This window comes from Nansenia antarctica (assembly GCF_963989245.1).
Source record: "Nansenia antarctica genome assembly, contig: SCAFFOLD_228, whole genome shotgun sequence".
Lineage (NCBI taxonomy): Eukaryota > Metazoa > Chordata > Actinopteri > Argentiniformes > Microstomatidae > Nansenia > Nansenia antarctica.
Window position 1 is genome coordinate 7,501 of NW_027663000.1, and position 12,756 is coordinate 20,256.

The following is a 12,756-nucleotide window of genomic DNA, read 5'->3' on the forward strand; positions in this document are numbered from 1 at the left end:
GATCCAGCGCTGCATTAGGCCGTAGTTATTTATACGTTGATGTTGACAGTTTCTCTATAGTCCTGATGCAGAGTTACAGCCTGATGGACCTGCCCCCGTACATGTACGTGCACGCGCACGTGCACACACAAACACATCATGGTTTTATAGACTTTTAATGGATAACTAAGAGAGGAGCTGAGTAACACAGAAACACAGGGACCCAAACCCAGGGAGGCTCGTAAACGCTCATCTATCTGGACCTCTCAGACAGCCTATGAGAGATGTTAATGGATATCATTCATAGGGTTTTTCCAGGGGCTCAAAGTGCTTCATTGTAAACTGTATGCGCTGACTCCCTTCACCCACCATACAAGTGTACAACTCATATGGGTGATGTCACAGCAGCCATTTTGTGCCAGAATGATCAACACATCCAGACATGGGGGGCCAACAGGCTAGAGGGTGACTGGGCCAACAGGCTAGAGCAGACCTGGGCATTGTACGGCCCCCGGGGCACATGCGGCCCTATGGCTGTCCCTGGCCGGCCCTGCGTGAGGCCAATAATGTAGGCAATGCGTCCAGTACAATTGCATTGCTTTTATTTTGAAGGCGACAAATTTTATTTTCAATTGACGTACGTGCGTGCGTGACTATGTTACACATCTTCAAACCGTAATGTGCAGTTGGAGAGATGCTGAGGAGAAAAATGTCAGCTCACGTTAAACAGAGAAAGATTGTTGCAGAGTGTTGGGTTTTTAACAAGACCTGGGGCCTCATTTATAGAAAGTACTTTGGATCAAATTTTGATCTTACCCGTGTCGTACGTAGAAAACCACGTCAACGTAGTGATTTATAACATTTCAACGTGAGTCAATTTGACCGTGGAAACGATCGCAGCTCTACGTCGGGTATTGACCTTGCGTTCTCCGGAGAAAAATCCAGTATAATTTAGCGCATTAGGCATGTTGAAGGGGAGAAGGCGTTGCCTTGACAGCTCCAGAGGAATATAAAGGAAGACTGAAATACAATCATAAACATCAGTTCCCTTTAAATCTTGAATTAAACTCATTTTCTCAGCTGATAACAACATTGTTAATTATTTTACGAGTCACGTTCACTTCGCATGAATGCAGGGCTTAAAGTTCTCCGGCACGGTGCCGGATTTCCGGCGCAGGGGAATTTTGAGCAATAAAATAAAATAAAATCACATGCTATTTGTTTACATCGTAATTTAAAGAGTCATCTTCAGCAAAGAGACAGTTCCGCCTACCAATGGTATCACATTGCTCAAGCCAACCAACGACTTCTAGCCAATCGGAGGCAGAGTAGGAAGTTTGAATGAGTGTAATGTGAGCTTGGAGAGACGTTCGCTTTTAGCAGCCCGCTATCTCGCTAACTTTAGTAAGAGTCTATTAAAATGGAAGCCAAGTTTCTTAAACCTTGCTCATACAACAACCTTGCGACGGCTACAGGTAGCCTACCACTTCATCTTCAATGACCGACCGTGTTTGCGAGCAAAAGATCCGAGTGTGTGCGTTTATAGCTGAACATGATCTGTCTTTCACAATGGCTCAGCCACTCGTCGATTTGTGCAAGAAGCTATCAGAAGACAAAAATGCACTGACAAAGCTGTCCGTTTCCAACCAGCACGCCAGCTATTTAAACACACATGGCCTTTGTCCCGGAATTGAAAAAACGGCTGTGTGAAAAGCTTAAAAAAGCAACGTTTTCAATTAATATCGACGAAGCTAATCTTAATATGGACAAAATCCTCAATGTCCTTGTTCGATTTTTTATGATGATCTGGCCAAAGTAACAACACAACACCTAGTCAGCAGGAAAGTAAACATCGCCAACTCGTCAGCCCTCATGCAGGAGCTCAAAGATATCCTGGAGTCCAATGGTCTTGACTGGTCACTAGTCATCAGTATTCTACTTGATGTAGATCTATTGATCTATTGTTATAGTGATAGTGGCTTAATAAGTGATGCAATCAGTTTCGCCTTAAGTGATTTAATCAGTTTGGCCTTAAGTGATTTAATCAGTTTGTTCTTTTAAAGACATCTAAATATATTATTTTATTTTGTATTGAGTATAAAACAGTATTAATGCATTTTAACATTGAGACATATATTTTGTATTGACTATAAAACAGTATTAATGCATTTAAACATTGAGACATGTATTTTGTATTGACTATAAAATAGTATTAATGCATTTAAACATTGAGACAAGAAGCTGTCTTCTGTACCCGCTCTCCCAATATCTCAAACTGTGACCCCCCTCAGGCACAGGATTATTTCCCACTTTAAGCCCTGTGAATGACAGTAGGCAGTGCGGCTCACATGCCTGTAATAACTCTGCATAACCAGTAGGTAATGTGCGTACGCAAGGTCAATACCCGACGTAGAGCTACGATCGTTTCCACGGTCAAATTGACTCAAGTTGAAATTGTATAAATCACTACGTTGACGTGGTTTTCTACGTACGACACGGGTAAGATAAAAAATTGATCCAAAGTACTTTCTATAAATGAGGCCCCTGATCACAAATATTATTCTGATTACAGTTTATACTGACTGGGAACAATATGATGATTGGAAATGACAGGTAAGAAGAGCATGTCTGTAAAAGCACATGTTAGAAACAGAGCAGCCTGTAAAGGGTTAACTCTGTTCCAGGGAGGAGAGCTGTACTGGGAGGGGAGGAGCATCTCAACGTCAGGCAGCTGAAATGAAACTAAACTGTGTAGAGACGTAAAGTGTATCGTGGACAAGGGCAGACTCTCTCAAACTTGTTAGATATCGACCTCAAACAGACATCTATCACACATACAGTATAAAGGACAGAGACATCTATCACACCTACAGTATAAAGGACAGAGACAGCATCCACACTCTCACAGAATCACAGACAGGTGAGTTGAGAGACTTACAATGTCAAGATAAACTATTGTGTAGTCTCTACCAGTTTGGTTTATAGACAGTTCAGCATGTAAAACGTATTGATTTGTTTGAAGGACTATTTTCTATGTGATGTAGAATAATGTTATCATTATTGGTCGCTGTATAATCCCATAAGACAGTCTTGACAGCTCCATAGCTGAAACTATCGAGATCTGATTGATTCCAGGAAATGCTTTATGGTGTCTCCTCTGGTCTCTCTAGATATGGCTTCCTCCAGCAGTCTCCTGTCTGAGGAGCAGTTCCTGTGTTCCATCTGTCTGGATGTGTTCACTGACCCTGTCTCTATTCCATGTGGACACAACTTCTGCATGGCCTGTATCAGAGGATACTGGGACACCAGTGAATTGTGTCTGTGTCCGTTGTGTAAGGAAACGTTCTATAGAAGACCTGAGCTTCGCGTCAACACAACGTTTAGAGAGGTTGTAGAGCACTTCAAGACAATGAGAGTCAGGGCTGACGATGAGTCCCCTGCCGAACCTGGACAAGTGTCCTGTGACATCTGCACTGGGACGAAGCTCAAGGCTCTGAAGTCCTGCCTGGTGTGTCTGACCTCTTACTGTGAGACTCACCTGGAGCCTCATCAGAGAGTCGCAGGCTTAAAGAGACACAAGCTGATCGACCCTGTGGAGAACCTGGAAGACAGGATGTGTAAGAAGCACGACAGACTCCTGGAGCTGTTCTGTAGGCGTGACCAGACGTGTGTGTGTCAGTTCTGCACTGAGACAGACCACAAGACCCATGACACCGTCCCCATAGAGGAGGAGTATGGAGAGAGGAAGGCTCAGCTGGGGAAGACAGAGGCAGATGTTCAGCAGATGATCCAGGAGCGACTGCAGAAGGTTTCAGAGATCAAACACTCAGTAGGTCTTAGTAACAAAGATGCACAGAGAGAGAAAGCAGACAGCGTACAGGTCTTCACTGCTCTGGTGGACTCCATGAAGAGAAGCCAGGCTGAGCTCCTTGACGTGATCGAGGAGAAGCAGAAAGCAGCAGAGAGGCGGGCTGAAGGGCTGATTAAAGAGCTGGAGCAGGAAATCACTGAGCTACAGAGGAGAAGCACTGAGCTGGAGCAGCTCTCACACACTGAGGACCACCTCCACCTCCTCCAGAGCTTCCCCTCCCTGTCCACCCCTCCACACACCAAGGACTGGTCTGAGGTCAGGGTTCACAGTGATCTCGACTTGGGACTGTGAGGAGAGCGGTGTCTCAGCTGGAGGAGACACTTATGAGTGAAGTGAAGAAGTTGTGTGATGCTGAGCTGAAGATGATTCAGCAGTATGCAGTGGACGTGACTCTGGACCCTGATACAGCATATCCCAATCTCATTCTGTCCGAGGATGGGAAACAAGTTAGATATGGAGACACAAGGAAGAAAGTCCCTGATAACACAGAGAGGTTTTCTAATAGCCTCTGTGTTTTAGGAAAGGAGGGTTTCTCCTCAGGGAGGTTTTACTATGAAGTGGAGGTGAAGGAGACGACTGAGTGGGCTGTAGGAGTGGCCAGAGAGTCCATCAACAGGAAGGGGACTATCATACCGAGACCTGAGGATGGATACTGGACTGTCTGGTTGAGGAATGGAAATGAGTACTGGGCACTCACTGACCCTGCTGTCCCCCTGTCCCTGAGAGAGGAGCCCCAGAAGGTGGGGGTGTTTGTGGATTATGAGGAGGGCCAGGTCTCCTTTTATGACGTGGAGGCCAGGTCTCTGATCTACTCTTTCACTGGCTGCACCTTCACTGAGAAACTCTATCCATTCTTCAACCCTCGTAATAATGGTGGTGGTAAAAACTCTGCCCCTCTGATCATCTCTCCTGTCAATCACACTGACTGATTTTTAACCTTTAATTCTGACCAAGCAGTAAAATAAGCATTTATCTGTATCTGTTGTCATTTGGGAAAGTTATGGTATAATTTACCACAGACTAATTTCTGATCTGTCTATCGTTTGTTATCATAATGGACCTATCGCTAAGCCACGCCCCCTTTGAAAACTCAGACAAACAAACAACGCTTCACTGACAGTGACTGACTGACTGACCGTGACTGAATGACATTCAATGACTTATGGCAAGAGTTGGCAAATTTCTGATTTCTGATTTACCACAGCAAGTAATAGACATGTTTTTTTAAAGATGACAAGAATATTTAGTCTAGAAGCTTTTCACAATCAGATATTAGCGAGTTGTTTGTCCGAGTTTTCTGCCCGTAGTGACTTTTGCTGTGATATGATTGGACAATTTCTATTTTGGGGCGTGGCTTAGCGATAGGTCCATTTGTGCTATCAGTGTATCTGCTAGAGATGGTGAATATGCAGCAACAATGTAAGATAATACTATATATTATAGCCCAGCCTCTCCAGCCTCATAAGAAGATATGACTCTATATAACTGAGGCTGTTTGACTTCTCAGGATGTTCACATTATTATAAATGAGATTCTAACAACATACTGTGTTTTCATTATTAGCTAGTTATCATTGTAATGTTTAAGTATTTTGGGGATATTAAGTGTAATGAATACTGGGTGTGTACAGAGTGAAATTGAGGATGTTCAGACAATTAAATTCACTTGGATTGATCAGATCCATTGATCACATTAATAATCAGTGTAGTCCAGGTCCCAGAGCTTTAGGACGGTGATGTGAGGTAGCAGACTGGCTGTCTGGCTTATTAAAACACAAACACAAGTTGTCCCTCAGTCTCTGTATGTGTGTGACGCAATTACATTTAACAGAACGTACGTTTGATAATAATGTTATTGATTTAATGGCTTGGAAAGGGAATCAGATATGCTTCAGAATTATTTGATACAGGTGACTGATTGTAAGATGACATTTTCTGTGTGATATTATAAGTTTGTCTAATAGTCCGTTTCTGTGGTGGTTTTATCATCACTGCATATCAAACATCAACACCTGATGAATAAAGTCCCTGTTACCTGACACCTGTGAATGATGATTCATTCATTTATCACCGAGGTGAATAAAGTCACTCAAACTGTCATCATGCTAGAGTACCAAGGGTGGCTTTATTCACCAAAGATGCATACATTATGATGCTTCATTTTGTAGCCAATCAAAGTGTTGTTGCTAGGTAGAAACCACATAGAACACTCTAGGTGGGGAGTGTTCCGGAACACTGAGATCTGTGGCAGAGAAAGACTTTGCTGTGTAGCAACCTATGACCTGATAAACTCTGTTTATACCTGGCACCTGCCTGCATGTCATTAACTTGACATCACTAAGTATAGCTATAGTCACTGTGAAAACATAGAGAGAGAGTGTGTGTGTGTGTGTGTGTGTGTGTGTGTGTGTGTGTGTATGTGTGAGTGTGAGTGTGAGTGTGAGTGTGAGTGTGAGTGTGAGTGTGTGTGTGTGTGTGTGTGTGTGTGTGTGTGAGAGAAAGAAATGCAATAATGCATCTGATTCTGTCTTTTGAAAATAATATCTATGCCATAAATCCAGACACAAAATGAGGGTCATAGGGTGCTATGGACACTGTGTATTAAACCCCAATTTATGATCCATTTTCCTTTTCTTTTTCCTAGATATGTGTGTTCTACCACCCAGTATCCTTACATTTTCTAAATCACATCAGGATAAGCTAGTATGAAGCTATTTTGCCGTTTTTCTGTGTAGGAAGCAGGCTAATTTACAAGGCGGCCAACTAGTGGTCGTTGTGTGTAGACCTTGGAAAACAGTTGGGTATATATATATATGTATATATGTCTTGTTGAACAAAATGCAGAACAGAGACAGTGATGCTGAGCGACTACACAAAGGTCCACACAAACATATCTCTCTAAAGTAGCCTGACACATTAACCTGCTGTAACAGATCAATATCTATTAAAGAGCAGTTGTTCACGCTCTGTGATATTACACAATTAAATCTATTCAAGTCAAGTTTACAGAGAGAAGCATCATTTCACAGACAAACCCAGCATGAGATTTCAGGTGTATGTTTAAGTTCTTATTCAGAAGCAAGGAAAGCTTCAACAATCACCTTTACTGAAGGTCAAAATAATATAATAACCTGTCCATGTCAAGAAGAGGGTATTTTTATTTTATTTTATTTTATTACAAATTTAAAAACTGCTAAGTAAGTACAGTTATGAATGGAGTGGACTAGTGGGGGTGTTACTGAGATGATGATGATGAGTGTGTGTGTGTGTGTGTGTGTGTGTGTGTGTGTGTGTGTGTGTATGTGTGTGTGTGAGTGTGTGTGTGTGTGTGTGTGTGTGTGTGTGTGTGTGTGTGTCTGTGTGTGTGTGTGTGTGTGTGTGTGTGTGTGTGTGTGTGTGTGTGTGTGTGTGTAGCAGGGTCAGAGTGGCAGACGGCCCTTGGTCTCTTTACACATAAACACTGTGATGAATCACTCCTTTGATCAGAGCTGATATCAACATGAAACTCAACTCTGATTGGGAATGATGAGTAAGAAGAGCGTATCTGTAAAACCACACGTTAGAAACAGACCAGGGTTAACTCTGTTCCAGGGAGGAGAGCTGTACTGGGAGGGGAGGAGCATCTCAACGTCAGTTTGCTAAAATGAAACTAAACTGTGTAGACTAGAGACATAGAGTGTATCGTGCACCAGGGCAGACTCTCAAACTTGTTCGATATCGTCCTCAAACAGACATCTACCACACATACAGTATAAAGGACAGAGACATCTACCACACATACAGTATAAAGGACAGAGACATCTATCACACCTACAGTATAAAGGACAAAGACTTCTCAGGATGTTCACATTATTATACATGAGATTCTAACAACATACTGTGTTTTCATTATTAGCTAGTTATCATTGTAATGTTTAAGTATTTGGGGGATATTGAGTGTAATGAATACTGGGTGTGTACAGAGTGAAATTGAGGATGTTCAGACAATGAAATTAACTTGGATCGATCAGATCCATTGATCACATTAATAATCAGACTAGTCCAGGTGAGGTAGCAGACACATTTACATTTACATGTTTGGCATTTAGCAGACGCCTTTATCCAAAGCAACTTATGACAAATACATTTTAAGTAAGTTAATCATCTATCCACCAGTCATAGCAGGAGAAAGTAATCTATGCTCGAGCCAGGGGCCTTTGGCAGTTGTAGTGCTGGAAGAAGGAAGATTATTATTACTTTTTTAACAGTAGAGAAACAGTACAGGGGGGTAGAGGGGAAGTAGATGTCTCAGGAGGGACACTTAAGGTGTAGCCTGAAGAGATGGAGGTATTCAGGCTACGGTGGAAGATGGGGAGTGACCTTATCATTCATGGAGGTGGTGTAATGGTGGAGGTGGTGTAATGGTGGAGGTGGTGTAATGGTGTGGGGAATGTTTTCTTGGCACATTTTGGGCCTGTTAATACCAATCAATCATCTCTTGAATGCCACAGCCTATTTGAGTATTGTTGCTGACCATGTACATCCCATCCCGAGCACTTTGAGCTGCAACATTTGCAGGAAAAGCGCTATACAAATAAAAAATTCTCATTATTATTATTATTATTATTATTATTATTACATGGCCACAATGTACCCATCTTCTAATGGCTGCTTCCTGCATCATGATGCACCGTGTCACAAAGCAGAAGCCGCCTCAAACTGGTTTCATGAACACCTTTGGAATGTGGTGGAACGGGAGATTCACAGCTTGGAAGTGCACCTGATAAACTACAGGAAATGGGTGATTCAATCATCTTGAGTATCTCAAAGGAATGTTTCCATCATCTTGTGGAATCAATGCCACAAAGAATTGAGGCTGTTTTGAGGGCAAAGGGAGGTCTTACCCAGTATTAGTACAGTGTTCCTAATAAAGGGAGTCCCTACCCAGTATTAGTATAGTGTTCCTAATAAAGGGAGTCCCTACCCAGTATTAGTATAGTGTTCCTAATAAAGTGATGCCCTACCCAGTATTAGTATAGTGTTCCTAATAAAGTGATGCCCTACCCAGTTTATAGTATAGTGTTAATCATTAGACGCCGGCACTACCTCCTGCGCCACAGCCGGACCACTTTTTTATTTATTTATTTTTCTAGATTCAGCATGCTTCCACCAGCTCTCCAAACATCAACCGACACTAATGGAGCTTTTCCACTACCGACCCGAACCAGGCCGCATTTGTATCCGAGCCGTGCCGTGCCGTACTTTCAGAAACGCTTCTCCATTATACTGAGCGACCCGGGACTGTAGGAGGAGTTACGTGTCATAAGATTCCCCCCCCCCCCTCTGAGTGAGTGTGTGAGTGTGTGTGTGTGTGTGTGTGTGTGTGTGTGCGCGTGTGTGAGTGTGCGTGTGTGTGTGTGTGTGTGTGTGTGTGTGTGTGTGTGTGTGTGTGTGTGTGTGGGTGTGAGTGTGAGTGTGAGTGTGAGTGTGAGTGTGAGTGTGAGTGTGAGTGTGAGTGTGAGTGTGAGTGTGAGTGTGTGTGTGTGTGTGTGTGTGTGTGTGTGTGTGTGTGTGTGCGTGTGTGTGTGTGTGTGTGTGTGTGTGTGTAGCAGGGTCAGAGTGGCAGACGGCCCTTGGTCTCTTTACACATAAACACTGTGATGAATCACTCCTTTGATCAGAGCTGATATCAACATGAAACTCAACTCTGATTGGGAATGATGAGTAAGAAGAGTGTATCTGTAAAACCACACATTAGAAACAGACCAGCCTGTAAAGGGTTAACTCTGTTCCAGGGAGGAGAGCTGTACTGGGAGGGGAGGAGCATCTCAACGTCAGGCAGCTGAAATGAAACTACTAAACTGTGTAGACTAGAGACATAGAGTGTATCGTGCAGGAGGGCAGACTCTCTCAAACTTGTTAAGGACAGAGACATCTATCACACCTACAGTAGAAAGGACAGAGACAGCGTCCCCACTCTCACAGAATCACAGACAGGTGAGTTGAGAGACTTACAATGATAAGTCAAGATAAACTATTGTGTTCACGCTCTCTACCAGTTTTTTTATAGACAGTTCAGTATGTAAAATGTATTTATTTGGTTGAAGGACTATTTTCTATGTGATGTAGAATAATGTTATCATTATTGGTCTCTGTATAATCTCATAAGACAGTATTGACAGCTCCATCGTTGAAACTATCGAGATCTGATTGATTCCAGGAAATGCTTTATGTGTCACCTTTGGTCTCTCTAGATATGGCTTCCTCCAGCAGTCTCCTGTCCGAGGAGCAGTTCCTGTGTTCTGCCTGTCTGGATGTGTTCACTAAACCAGTCTCTACTCTCTACTGTGGACACAGCGTATGCATGGCCTGTATGAGAAAGTACTGGGACAACAATGACCTGTGTTGTCCAATGTGTAAAAAAGCATTTGATAAGAGACCAGATCTCTTTGTCAATACTTTCATCTCTGAGATGGCCACTCAGTTTAGGAAGTCAGTTGACGTGAAGGCAACCAGCAGCCCAGCCCCAGACACACCTGTCAAACCTAGAGAAGTGTCCTGTGACGTCTGCACTGGGACGAAGCTCAAGGCTCTGAAGTCCTGCCTGGTGTGTCAGACCTCTTACTGTGAGACTCACCTGGAGCCTCATCAGAGAGTCGCAGGCTTAAAGAGACACAAGCTGATCGACCCTGTGGAGAACCTGGAAGACAGGATGTGTAAGAAGCACGACAGACTCCTGGAGCTGTTCTGTAGGCGTGACCAGACGTGTGTGTGTCAGTTCTGCACTGAGACAGACCACAAGACCCATGACACCGTCCCCATAGAGGAGGAGTATGGAGAGAGGAAGGCTCAGCTGGGGAAGACAGAGGCAGATGTTCAGCAGATGATCCAGGAGCGACTGCAGAAGGTTTCAGAGATCAAACACTCAGTAGGTCTTAGTAACAAAGATGCACAGAGAGAGAAAGCAGACAGCGTACAGGTCTTCACTGCTCTGGTGGACTCCATGAAGAGAAGCCAGGCTGAGCTCCTTGACGTGATCGAGGAGAAGCAGAAAGCAGCAGAGAGGCGGGCTGAAGGGCTGATTAAAGAGCTGGAGCAGGAAATCACTGAGCTACAGAGGAGAAGCACTGAGCTGGAGCAGCTCTCACACACTGAGGACCACCTCCACCTCCTCCAGAGCTTCCCTTCCCTGTCCACCCCTCCACACACCAAGGACTGGTCTGAGGTCAGGGTTCACAGTGATCTCGACGTGGGGACTGTGAGGAGAGTTATGTCTCAGCTGAGGGAGACACTTACGAGCGAAGTGAAGAGGTTGTGTGATGTTGAGCTGAAGATGATTCAGCAGTATGCAGTGGACGTGACTCTGGACCCTGATACAGCACATCCCCGTCTCATTCTGTCTGAGGATGGGAAACAAGTTAGGCCTGGAGACACAAGAAAGAATCTCCCTGATAACGCAGAGAGGTTTTCCCAGGGTGTCTGTGTTTTAGGAAAGGAGGGTTTCTCCTCAGGGAGGTTTTACTATGAAGTGGAGGTGAAGGAGAAGACTGCCTGGACTGTAGGAGTGGTCAGAGAGTCCATCAACAGGAAGGGGAAGATCACAGTGAACCCTGAGAATGGATACTGGACTGTCTGGTTGAGGAATGGAAATGAGTACTGGGCACTCGCTGACCCTGATGTCCCCCTGTCCCTGAGAGAGAAGCCCCAGAAGGTGGGGGTGTTTGTGGATTATGAGGAGGGCCAGGTCTCCTTTTATGATGTGGAGGCCAGGTCTCTGATCTACTCTTTCACTGGCTGCACCTTCTCTGAGAAACTCTATCCATACTTCTGCCCTGGCCTGAATAAGGGTGGTGAAAATTCTGCCCCTCTGACCATCTCTCCTGTCAATCACTCTGACTGACCAAGCAGTAAAATAAGCATTTATCTTTATCTGTTGTCACATTAGGAAAGATTATGGTATATTTCCCCACACAGAGTAGTTTCTGATCTGGTTATGGTTTGTTATCATATAGTTTGTGCTCTCAGTGTGTCTGCTAGATGTGAATATGCAGCAGCAATGTCAGATACAGCCCAGCCTCTCCAGCCTCATAAGAACATATGACTCCATATACATGAGACTGTTTGACTTCTCAGGGTGTTCACATTATTATAAATCAGATGCTCTCAACATACTGTATTTTCATTATTACCTAGTTATTATTGTATGTATTTGGTATTTGGAGGATTTTGAGTGTAATGAATACTGGGTGTGTACAGAGGGACATTGAGGATGTTCAGACAATTAAATTCACTTGGATTGATCAGATCCATTGATCACATTAATAATCAGTGTAGTCCAGGTCCCAGAGCTGTAGAATGGTGATGGTGAGGTAGCAGACTGGCTGTCTGGCTTATTAAAACACAAACACAAGTTGTCCTTCAGTCTCTGCATGTGTGTGATGTAATTACATTTAACAGAATGTACGTTTGATAATAATGTTATTGATTTAATGGCTTGCAAAGGGAATCGGATATGATTAAACAGTTTAATAAGGGTGACTGTGATTGTAATATGATACACATCTTCTGTACTTGATATTATAAGTTTGTCTAATGGTTCAGTCTACTGGTCCGGCCTACTGGTTCAGTCTACTGGTTCAGTCTACTGGTTCTACTGGTTCAGTCTACTGGTTCAGTCTACTGGTTCAGCCTACTGGTTCAGTCTACTGGTTCAGTCTACTGGTTCAGTCTACTGGTTCAGCCTACTGGTCCTACTGGTTCAGTCTACTGGTCCTACTGGTTCAGTCTACTGGTTCAGTCTACTGGTTCAGCCTACTGGTCCTACTGGTTCAGTCTACTGGTTCAGTCTACTGGTTCAGTCTACTGGTTCAGTCTACTGGTTCAGTCTACTGGTTCAGTCTACTGGTTCAGCCTACTGGTTCTACTGGT

General features: G+C 43.8%; 1 protein-coding gene across 1 annotated transcript; it reads left to right on the forward strand.

Moving 5' to 3' along the window:
- Positions 1–3,151: 3,151 nt before the first annotated feature.
- Positions 3,152–11,728, forward strand: LOC308175343 (E3 ubiquitin-protein ligase TRIM21-like; the record flags this gene model as incomplete). The annotated part of the gene is made up of 2 exons (XM_080551022.1): positions 3,152–3,346; positions 10,280–11,728. 2 exons carry the CDS (start codon positions 3,152–3,154, stop codon positions 11,726–11,728), a joined length of 1,644 nt encoding a protein of 547 aa, XP_080407148.1.
- Between the last annotated feature and the right edge of the window lie 1,028 nt (positions 11,729–12,756).